The sequence below is a fragment of the Antrostomus carolinensis genome, unplaced genomic scaffold (genome assembly GCF_000700745.2).
Source record: "Antrostomus carolinensis isolate BGI_N321 unplaced genomic scaffold, ASM70074v2 scaffold5897, whole genome shotgun sequence".
NCBI classification, from domain to species: domain Eukaryota; kingdom Metazoa; phylum Chordata; class Aves; order Caprimulgiformes; family Caprimulgidae; genus Antrostomus; species Antrostomus carolinensis.
In genome coordinates this window covers 7,237-19,675 of record NW_010327933.1, presented here as the reverse complement: position 1 = coordinate 19,675, position 12,439 = coordinate 7,237, and the positions used below count along the sequence as shown (strand labels likewise).

The following is a 12,439-nucleotide window of genomic DNA, read 5'->3' as shown; positions in this document are numbered from 1 at the left end:
AGGGGGTTACAAAAGTATTAAAAGCATAGTAAAAAAAAAAAAAAAAAGTGTTTCTAGGACATTTATTATATTAAAGGGCAGCAGCAATGTGTTTGGGTATAAACAGACTAAATATCAGGGAATTAAAAGAAAATAAAATCCGGTCACCTTTCTCTTTCCTATCCTCTTGATTTTGGAGGGTTTATTACTATTTTTAAGGAATATTTAATTTATTTATGGTTCTAGCTATTCTAGCAGATAAAGCTGTAGTACATTCTGCAATGTCTTAAAAATACTTCTACAAAGCATGCTTGAAGTGCCGAAATTGTTATCAAAAGGACCCAGAAAAGAAAGTTTCAATGATTATTCCTGGAAAGGGCTCAGTCATGCAAGTCCAAGTACAGAAAAAGTCCCAAACCAGAGGATTTCCAATAGATGGGTTAAATAGATTGGACAGATGCAGCTCAAAATAGGGTAAAACCTCAACACTGCAGTTAGTTATAATATTCCACATTTATTTCTAGTTAAATGAACCATTTGAAATACAGTTGTATCAGAGAGAGGAAAAAGAGTTGGAGAAGCATAGAACTTGCGCTCTCCATCCACTGCTGTCTGGACATCTCTCTTCTGAAACACAGCTCTTGCTGCCAGATCTTTACAAAAAATGTGACAATAAACACATCTGCCCCTTCTCCCACGGTGCTCTCCTCTAAATGCTAGCAAAGCTCTTTCCTATTTTCTCACTTCCCTTTTTCCAATCCTTCTCTAAAAATCACAGCAGCATAGTCAAAGAGCAGGTAGGAATTGTCTGCCTGCTTCTGATGTGTGCAATAGAGTTTGCCTGTGTCTCACTGCCTGACTCAGAATATCAGATAAAAAGAGTTAAACTGCTTTTTCACTTACCACCATATTACTGCTGTGCCAAGATACCTATAAAAAAGCTACACAATAGGCAGGCAGCTCCATAATCACTGCTGCTTTTCATGCCAATCAGTATTATCCCATTGTTTCCATGTGGTCCCTTACCTACCTGGTTTATCTAAGTGAAAGAAAACAGACCATGCACAGTTTGGGCATTGGGATTGACTCTTAAGTGTTCAGGCAGTGTTTAACTCACTGGAGTTCCCTATCTCTAAGCCTTTCCTGATCAGAAACAGCAGATAATTACTAAATACTGTAGGCATTGTGGACAGGAGCAAGAGATTATTTATAAAGGAAGATCAGCTAGGGTCAAGAGAACCATTTTTTAAGGAAAAAAAATCTGACTAAGAAATAAACACATACAGAAAAGGCAGATAAAGTTGTCCTTGTTACACAAACAGACCTATTTGATTTCTGAAGTCACAGTAACAGAATATATTTAATATTTGGGCAGAACACAATCTAAATACATACTGCAGAGTATTAGAGCATATTGTATGTGTTAAGTTTAATCTGTCACCTCCATGTCCACTAACAGAACTACTCCAGTGACCAGCTGCTTCCCATTACAGAGACATTACTCAGTGCTGGTGATGTCACGCACATCATTTGTCACCACTGGAACACGGGAAGGCATGGTAACTCCACTGTTTATCTAAATGTAATCAACATTTGCAAAGTATTATGTTACAAGCTCCCTTGCATGCCCAGGCATTAGGCTTTACTGAAGCCCAACTATCTTCTTCAGTGCAGACCATCAAAAGACATTTTTCCACACTGATCATCTCTGCTGAGACTTTACAGACAGACTCCTGCAGCAGAGTGGATGTGCATCTTTAGGCACTTTGTGGGACAAAGCAAAGGGCATTTGAAAGACAGGTGGCAAAAAGGAAAGAAAACTGTGCTTATGCCCTTCATCCCACGTTAAAATGTAGAAAGTAAGCTTCTCTTGCTCGCTTTCCAGGGGCCAAGCTCTAAGCGTCAATCCCCAGGCAGGTAAAGAGAGTCTGACTAGGGAAGAACAAAAGATTTTATAGCCCTCAGTTTGGGATGGCTGCCTGGGGATTTATTCACATTCAGGTCTTCCCCTTCCAAGGAAGTCTTGCTCGGCAACTCCTCCAGGCAGTGCCATCTGTGCCATTCTGATCGCTGTGCTCTCCTGAGAGTACTCTGCACAGATCGAGTCAACAGTCCTCTTGGGACTGCTGTGTCCATCTCCTGCAGATCATCCACACAACCCATCAACAACTTTGACTTAAGGATTTCAGGTAGCATCACCTTCATCTTACCACCCAGACACCATGACTGTGCTAAGCAGGCCACCTTCAAACACTCCGCCATTAACAAGCCTTTTTTTTCCCCACATAAATACATAATGTGGTATTCATATCTTCTCTTTGACTAGTTAAAATGGTCAGTTTGCTTTTTCTGATGATTTCTATCCACAATAACTCAATTTTCCCATGAGAAAACTGTACATCACACAGGGTTTACACTGGATTCCCCATGTCAGCCAAAGTATCTGGGATCCTTAGATGGGGAGTGATATGTGAAGGGAAAGTGATGCAAATAAGCTGTGCTTCAGCAGAAGTGAACAGTCAGTAGCAAAGGGTTCCCAATAGCCTTTTGGCTTACTCTGTGCAGTGGGATGCTCACAATTACCCATGAGATTTCTTGTCTAGAATAAATAATCACATGGAAAATAGTGGGAATGAAAGCTTTCCATAATGAGATAAAAGATTGGGAAAATTTTTGCAAAAATAAAATATTTCCTTATGTTATTTTATTGTAACTTCAAATAAAAACATGCTAAACAGATCTTTGGTGGTATAATTACTAACAGCCAGGAATTTTTAAAAAAAACCCAAACAACCCACAACAAAAACAACAACAACAAAACCAAACCAAACAAAAAAAAAAGCGCCAAAACATCCAAACAATATGGCTTGCTTCATAAATTTATTCTGGTATTTTGAGACAGTTAAGAAGAGTTATGCCAAATAGTAATTATTCTTTTTTCCTACACTGTTAACTGGCCTGGACAAAACTATAGCAAGAGAGAGATGCCACATTGCAGAAAAACCCTCACCCCACATACAAAATAAGCTTTGCACTTAGTAACTTATGTGCCCCTGCTCACCTCTGAGTGTTATTTATTTGGGACATTCAGCCCCTCATACCATGTTAAAAAGTACTATTCATCTTTAAGCACTGAGCAGATTTTAATCATTATCTCCATCCCTGGCCTCAATTAAGGTCTAATATAGAGGAGGCACTTGAATGACCTGAGAGGCACACTTAACCCTGAATAGTGTGTCAAAGGCACTTAGAGTTTTTGCCATATTTCCTCTGGCCCTAAAATCTCTCTCTTCTTTTTCTGTTGTAACCTGACTGTGTTTGTTCCTGGCACTTTAACGTCCCCTGGTGTGAAGTCTCCTTGAGTAACACTCGCATGATAGAAAGTGTGATTAACTCTGCAGGTGCTTTTCAGGTCAATGAAAAAAACCTACTAGTTACACAAATATATAATACTTCTTTAGAGAAGTTCCCAGTGGCTCTACATATTGGGATTCCCACAGTACCTATTCTATTTCACTCTTGCCACTCTCCTGTGTCTTGATAATAAAAAGACATAGTTTTATCTGGGTACAAGCTCAACTGTCATCCTTTAGAGTATGTTTTACACTACTTTAATTATTCTGGTTGGTCATTCAGATAATTTAAATGGTAAATCTTTTCCTCTTGACTAAAATGCATTGTTTCTGTAGTTAAAACTATAAAAATAAAGTGGGAAGGAACCAGAATAAAATTAGGAAAATTAAATAGTTTTCTTCAAACTATGCCTTACTACATTTCTCTTGCTCTATAGGCTGGCTTGTTAAGGAAAGACAATGAAGAAAACAGGTTGGAAAGCCATAATAGCTGAAAAGATGCCTCCTGAAGACATCTTGTAACCTTGAAGGGTTTGCAAAACCTATGGAAAATTCTGCAGATTTTATTAAGACTTTTTATATCTTCTTTTACTGTCAGATGTCAAGCCAGTGGAGCATTCAGAGCAAGGGTAAACATGCTATACACTACTGTGACACTGGGCTGCTGAATTCTTCCAGCAGTGACTTGTGGTCTGCAGCTTGCAGAGGCAGAGAAACGAGAGTGCATGGAGCACCTTCACCAGCTGCCTGTGCACTCTAAAGCTTACATCTGAAGCATGCTACACTTCAGTCATAAATTATAGATGCTCAAGCATTTTTTCATAAAAAAAGGTTACTAACTTCAGGTCATAGTACAAGTGGCTCACTTAAAAACTTTTGTGGATAGACCTTGTAATCAATTAACAGGAGCTCAGTATTAATTACAGAATAGGAAGCTGGTTTTTGTTAGGCATGTCTTGGAGGATTCAAGTTATGTGCTCATTGGCACATTGGTTCAGTGGCTAAGCAATGAAGCGCAAAAAAAAGAAGCTTTAATAGGTAAAGGGATTGCATGGGTAAAACGAAATGAGACTGCCAGATGGCTATCAGTGGCTCCAAGCCTCCAGTAATGGAGAGGCAACAGAAGTATACACATGAGAATTGGCAGATTCTTCTGGCCAGCTGACTTCTTAAAGTCTTCAACACTGCTTAATGTACAGTCTTTCTGTACAGGGAAACTGCTGAATATAATCAAATATACCTTGATTTCCTATTTTATTTGATTTTTCTTCATTAACATTACAAAAATAGTACACAAGCAGAACAATGAGGGATATGTTTACAATTTAGTCAGCATATGATGATCTGCAGCCAACAACAATTCACTGAGCATGCCTCATCTATTTTATGGTAGAAAGAGTGAAGCTTAAAGGACTTTTCCATAGCCAAGGTGGACTGGTGAAGGAATTCTTAAGCCTCAGTGTACCCTTGATTTTTCTCAAATAATGTCTAGGTCTTCTACTCTGCATAAGAATCAGTAACCTCTTGAGACACTGGAGTGAGAAGGAGAAGGAAAAGTCATGCTAGTCTTTCCCCTTATATGCCCATCATATGGAAAAATGTTTGAGACTAATTGGAATCCAAATATAGTGATTGCCTTTAGTTACAATCTTCGTTCTGAAGAAAGAGAGAATCTGAATATTACATCTCCAAAGACTTGGAGGTCTTGACCTAATAACATTCTGAGGCATGTTTATCCTTGTGTCTTGGGATTTAGGAGTCTCTAAATTGAAATATCACAATTTTTTCTATTATCAAAAAGTAAGTCTGGGGTTGTAGTTTTAGGATTGCAACCACTTATTGTCGCCGGTGCTGCTTCTAAAAGTGAAGTTTTGCTGAGTTATGACGTTATTCGGAATTATAACCTCTAGTTTGGGGAACCCTGCTTTATATATTAATGACTAAGAGGAGAACCCACCAGAGGGAGAAGCACTTCAGTGCTGATTTGCGTTGTACATCCCTGCCTGTGAAGTATCTGATACTCAACACTGTCAAAAGCACAACCCTGAGCGAGGTGACCTGATTGGAACTGACAGCTCCTATGTTCTACCGAAATCAGGTCAAAAGAAAAGAGTGTGGGGAAAGCAAAGACAAATAGAAAACCAGAAAGGTTGATGTAAGTAAGTGCCTAATATTTCACAACCTTCAGTGTCTAAAAAATACATGCTTGAGGCCACAAAAATAGTGTATGTTTTTTCTATACCTTTTGATAAGCAAGATGTTAGGCTTCAAAGCTTCCTAGTCTCTGATTTCACTAGGATTTTGTTCAAGTGGTCAAAGTCTAACTTCAGCAAAATCATGACTGGAGGCCACTGAAAATTTTAATATCTTAAAGCTGAGGCATGTTGGCTAGACTCACATGGAGAAGTGTGCCTTAGAAATTATCCTGTAAATAAGTAGAAGGCATCAGTTTTCAGGCATACCCTTGACTTCAAGGCAGATCTATAACTTTCATCTTGGATGTCTGCCCTTGTGGTTTGTTATTTTTGTCTGTCAGAGTACAAGTATGTGGCACAAGGCATGAGCTTAACTAAGTCTAAAAGAATTACCACTTATGTACCACTCTTCATGTTCATTTATACCAGGGAACTTTTTGACATATACCATTGTGACTAACAAATGTTTAGGTCATCTAAGTTATTCTGGAGGAAAGCATCTCAAAATTGTTTCACATTTTTCATGGAAATGGTTCATTAGTGAAAGGAGAACCAAACTGAACCAGAGAAGTAAATAATTTTCCTGACAGGATGTCTTCCTTCAGAAAACTGGTGACCTGATGCCATTTGCTGAAACAAACAAAAGCATAAGAACATGAAATTCAGCGATGGCAAAATTGCCTTTAAAAAGTACCAATGCAAAAGTAAAATAAAACATTCTCAGTTGGCCTGAGGTCACTGAGTTTTTCTGCTAGTCCTAAAATATAATAAAACAGCAGACTTGAATGTACTTGAAAGATGTGCTTGAATCAGAGTTGCTGAGTGCACAAAGAGGATTCAGATCTCAAAAAGGTGGAGTACAAACTATCCTTCGCCTCTCACTTCAACATTTTTCTCAAAGTCTCAAAGCGTAGACAACAGTAATCTTAAGGCCTGGATAATTCAAAAGCAATTTACCAGATTTTCTCCAACCTTTCCAGATTTTTTTTTCTCCCCCTTGGGCCGTGAGAAAGCTTGAAAAATTTCATCCCAAAAGGCAATTTTTTGGAAAAATTTATAACCTGCTGAAAAAAGTACGTTTAGAATGAAAGTGCTTTTCAGCCATAACTATTCCACATCAATCTGTAACGCTTGGACTAATGTATTATTAAACTACAGTTTATTGTATGAATTATGTATATATAATGTATAAATGCATATATTAGTGTATATGTAATGCATTAGCCAAATATTATGGAAAAAAGTAAGCTTTCTGAATAACAATAAGTGTAAGCAAAATGTATGTAGAAACAGAAGAGATACTATACAACTATTAACAAGAATCCATCCTTACAAATGAAAGGCTCTGACATTTGCCCAGATCAAAAATCCAATTTTACAGCACTGGGAGATAAGGAATTAAATAGAGTGCAGATATCATCTAAACTGGTATTAAAAGGTTAGCAGTGCTTAAAATTGATTAGTTACCAAGACCAGAGAGACTACATCCCAGGCTGTGAGAAGACTATTGGCCAGATGTTGCAGAAGCTTTTGCTGTCGTTTTAAGAAACTCTTGCAGATTGCAAAGTGGAGAGCATAACTCTGTTACGAGGCAGGCATCCCAGCATGTTACGCAGCAGCAAAGTTAACAACAGTTGGGAAAAAAACCCATCAAAAACCTTTAAAAAGACTTAGCAGACCACATGGAATCCATATCTAAAGGAACAAAACCACCCTTCAATTTAGCAATTAGGAAGCTGTTTGTTTAGGGAAGGAAAGGCGGTGAATGGGTAAGTCCTTTGGAAACTGAAAGATCAGAGAACTAAAAGATATGTCAAGATATAGATGACTACCATGCACCAAATTTCAGACTATGGCTGAAATGTATGGCAGGCTATGTAAAGATATCCAGGGAAGACCACACTCTCACCAAGATTAATCTAAATTATTTACTGCTTTCCTAGCTGTCAAGGCAGGAGAAATAAAATAAATCTTTAAAGATAGACAGAAAGTTAGCTCTGGGACATGGGTGTGTCATTTTCATCTCTGAGAAATGTCACAGATGACAGTAGCAAAAGCAAGTGATTGCTGACAAAGATGAGTTCATTACTAGGACTATTAGAAAAAAAAAATGAGAAATGTCACAGATGACAGTAGCAAAAGCTGACAAAGATGAGTTCATTACTAGGATTATTAGAAAAAAAAATTGAAAAAAGTCAGAAAGGGATAAGGATTTGTTAGATACTGGGTCAAATATGGTCATGCAGTGATCCCTCACTGGATGCAGATACAGTAAGTATATTATAGCAAATAAATCTATATAGCCTTTTCATGGTAAATTGTGGTTTTGCTATTATAGATTTTCCATGAAGAAAATGTGTCAAAAACTTATGAATCATAAGGAAATACAACAAAGTGTCAAAGCACTTATTTACTTTGAAAATACAAGAGTCTCAAACAAAGGAAAGAAAAAGTAAAGAAAGAAGTTATTCTGCACCTGTAGAGAAATCAGGCAGCACTTCAGTAATTAATATTTATTACTTATGGCACCTTTCATACATTGAAAATGCTGAACAAATACCAACTGACCTGTACAACACTCCTACAATACGTGATACACATAATTATGGAAATTACAGCAGGGAGCTGGCAATGAAATAAAGTCCTGGAGATCCTCCCTTGTGAGGAAAAGCACTGCACATGAGATGAGACTGCCATGTAGGGACTGCATAGCACACCTGAGGACACAATTTACACCGCAACTGGAGAGACAGAGGAAGAGGGGAAAACAAAAAGGTGGGCAAACCTCCACATGGTATGCAACAGAGATGCTTATAAATGAAAGCAGAATAAGTTGATTTTTATACTTAGCTGTTTTCAGGTTTGGAAGTAATCACACTCAAGTTGAGTGCAGCACCTGCAGGCAAAGCCCCAGCAGAAAACGGAAAAAGTTGTTTCCCCACCAGCACATAGAATCATAAAATGTCCTAAGTTGGAAGGGACCCACGACAATCATTGAGTCCAACTCCTGACTCCACACGGGGCAACTTAAAAGTTAAACCATATATCAAAGAGTGTTGTCCAAATGCTTCTTGAACACCAACAGTCTTGTAGCCATGACCACTTCCCTAGGGAGCTTGTTCCAGTGCTTGGCCACCTTCACAGTGAAGAACATTTTCCTAATAACCAATTTGAACATCACCTGATGCAGCTTTAAGCCGTTCCCTTGCATCCTATCACTGGACATCAGAGAGAAGAGATTAGCACTGCAATCTCTACTGTCCCTTATGAGGAAGCTGTAGACAGCAGTGATGTCTCCCCTCAGCCTCCTCTTCTCTAAGATAAACAAACAGTATCTTCAGCTGCTCTTCCTAAGTCTTTCCCTCTAGTCCTCTCACAATTTTTTTGCCTCCCTTTGGACACACTCTAATATTTTTATATCCTTTTTACATTGTGGAGCTCAAAACTGCACACATCACTCAAGTTGAGGCTGAATCAATGTTGAGTGCAGTGGGACAATCACTTATTTTGACCAGTGAGCTACACTGTGCTTAATGCACCCCAGGTTGCCCCTTTTGGCTGCCAGGGTGCGTTGTTGACTCATGCAGAGCTTCCCATCAACCAAAAACCCCAGATCCCTTTCTGCAAGGCTGCACTCCAGCCTCTTGTCCCCTAGTCCTCACACACATCCAGGATTACACTGTTCCAGGTGCAGAATCTGGCATTTGTCCTGGTTAAATATCACACGGTTGGTGATTGCCCAGTGCACTGTGTCAAACACAGTATAACCAGCCAGTCAAGGGAGGTGATTACCCCACTGTATTTTACTGTTGGTGCAGCCTCATCTTGAGTCCTGTGTGCAGCTCTGGGCTCCACAATTTGAGAAGGATGTGAAGGTCCTTGAATGCACCCAGAGGAGGGCAACAAAGATGGTGACAAGGCTGGAAAACATATTCTATAAGTTGCGGCTAAGGACTTTGGGCTTGTCTAGTTTGGAGAAAAGGAGGCTGAGGGGCCACCTCATTGCTCTCTGCAGCTTCCTGAGGAGGGGAAGTGGAGAGGGAGGTGCTGAGCTCTTCTCCCTGTCATCCAGTGACAGGATGCCTGGGAATGGTTCCAAGCTGCACCAGGGGAGATTCAGACTGGACATTAGGAAGCATTTCTTTACTGAGAGGGTGGTCAAACACTGGAATAGGCTTCCTAGAGAGGTAGGTGATGCCCAAAACCTGTCTGTTTAAGAGGCATTAGGACAACGCACTTAATAATATGCTTTAAGTTGGTCAGCCCTCAATTAGTCAGGTAGTTGGACTAGATGATCATGGTAGGTCTCTTACACTGAAATATTATATCCTAATCTATTCTAATCTCTCCAGATCTCTATGTTAGGCCTCTTTACCCTTGAGGGAATCAATGGCTCCTCCGAATTTAGTATCATCAGCAAACTTAGTGTGGACTAAACTCCTGTGTCCAGGCCATTGATAAAAACATTGAAGAGAACTGTCTCCCCAGGAGCAGATGGCTTTGCTTGTTTCTTTTAATCAGTAGCATGGGGTTAAATCCAGAGACTGAGAATCAGTTCATGGCCTCCACCAGCTAAACTCTCTGTTTGAGACTGATTCATTACAAATCAGCTTTCTTGCAGCTTAGTTTACCCGCCTGTAAAACAGGTAATTCAGAGCCAGACCGTCAGTGGTGAACTGGCACAGCTCCACTCAGTTCCTAGTCTCAGAAAGGGGTATATTTGGTCAAGATTAAGCATCACACAACCCTGGTGAAGCAGGTAGAGTGATTTACATCATTACCTGGCTCACTGCATCCATATCTATGAAGATGGGTGCAGACGTGATAGGATGCTGCTCTGATCTAGAAGTTACACAGCTCTTCTTAAGCTGAAGTGGCAATGCAGCTTCCAGAGGGGATCTGCCATATGCCTGGCATGTGGCTTGTAACTATAGGGCACCCGCTCACATAAAAATAATCTTTCTCTATCTCACAGGAGCAATGAAGTTTTATTAATCCCAACTAATCAGGCCTCTAGTGTTGACGATGAAGACTGATATATCCAGGCTATTCTGTAAAACATTGCTGGTTTCAAAATATTATTAATAAGCAATCCCCTGCAACACTCTCCAAACTGTGTTTGAGAAGTGAAGTAAGAAAATCAAACAAGAACAACCTTGAAATTCAATTTATGGTGTCAGGCAGAAAGTAAATAAGCACACATTTGATAGGAAAGCTTCACTTCACTAATATCAACTGAGCATATGAATTGAATGGGCTTCACGATTTTCTGTTCAATTAATATAACTTCAAAATCTTTCGCTGGTCAAGAGTTCCCAGCCCAGGGTATTCCTTGGCAGAACCTCAAGACATCCTGCTTGAACAGAGAAACAGAAACAAGCATTTCTCTTACGTGACCTGCCTCATGCTCTTGACCCAGCATAAGGATCAATGGCTTAGTTGTTTAACTTCCCCAAAGAGTTTTGGCTTTTCCACAAGGTTAAAATATAATATGGATTATATACCTTCTACAAGAAGAGACTAATACACAGTATGCAATATTAATCATAGGTGATGTTTTCAGAATATAAAAATATAATGTCCTCAGAAATATATTCCATATATTTTTCAGAGGGCCTGAAGAATGTATGGACGGTACAAGAGATCTCTTTAAAACAGAAAAAATATTACCTGTCACAAGCTGTTGTCCAGCTAGTCCTACTGGAACCATTCCCAGGTTATTCATAGCTGTAGCCCAAGCCGTTGGATCAGTGACTGACATGTTAAGTTGTGTGGTGTCTATAGCTATACTTCCCAAACCATCAGCTGCTGCAAGAAAAGAAACCCTCTGTAAGTAGAAAAATCAACACACCACAATTTTTAACCACAACTTTCAGTGAAAATGAGGTGTCACAACCACTGCTTATTTTGGGTTTGTTTTGTTTCTTACGATTCATCTTGTAGACCACTGACAATAATGCTTGGTATTGTACAGCAAAACAAAGATATTGGAAACATTCAACAGACATAAAATGGAGCAAGAGTGGTCCAGGTTGGTGATATGGAAAACTTTTTCACCACGAGGACAGTCAAGCAGTGGAACAGGCTGTGCAGTCACCATCCTTGGCAGCTTTCAAGACTCAGCTTGATAAAACCCTGAGCAACTGATCTGACTCCCTGGCTGGTCTTGCTTTGAGCAGGAAGTTAGATTGGAGACCTCCCGAGGCCCCTCCCAAACTGAATGAATCGTCCTGTAATCCTCTGACATAATTTAATTATATATAATCTCTGGCAACTTGTCAGAAAGCTGTGAGAACCAAACTCCCTCCAGTGAAAGACCTGTCTTCCATGTGGTAAAAATTTTTTTGTAAAAGATTTAAGAATACATCAGCCCCAAAAAGAGGTCAAACAAAATCGATTCACTATGGGAAATACAAAATTTTATTCTAAAAACAAAAAGAGAATTATAAAGAATATGGTCAATATGGATTTTCCTGGGTTGGGGAAGGAAGAGTGGGTCGCATAGTTAAGGGTACCTTTCTGATACTGAAAACTCAAACACAGGGTGTAACCACACATTTGTGCTTCCCCTCTCCCTGGTCACAGCTGAAATCCACTCTTTCTAGCTATTTTCTTATGGCCTCTGCAGACCGGAGATATTTACCGGCAGCCATCGCTTTTCCCCACTTCCTTTTGCTCCTCTTAGACTTCTGCAGCTAGGAATAATTAACTACTGTATTAGCAGCATCTTGAGAGGGGCTGTCACCGAACGCAGGGCCCACACACAGCTCATTAGGCTCTGAAAGAGAAAAGACGAAATCAGCTATCAAGTGCTGCAGTCAGAACACAGTTGGAAAACAACAGACCGCTTTGGGAATCCACTTGTAGCTCCTGCCCGCTCCCACTGGATCTCCAGCCCCATCCTCCTTGCAC

At 39.7% G+C, this 12,439-nt stretch overlaps 1 protein-coding gene across 1 annotated transcript in view; it reads right to left on the bottom strand.

Annotated features, from left to right (window-relative positions):
* Positions 1-11,333, bottom strand: part of LOC104528134 (ecto-NOX disulfide-thiol exchanger 1) — a gene marked incomplete at its 3' end in the record, with an annotated part of 75,843 nt that extends 64,510 nt beyond the window's left edge. The window contains exon 1 of the mRNA XM_029085971.1: positions 11,198-11,333. Within this exon, the coding sequence (XP_028941804.1) occupies positions 11,198-11,288 (91 nt within the window). The remainder of the gene's footprint in view (positions 1-11,197) is intronic.
* Positions 11,334-12,439: the final 1,106 nt, after the last annotated feature.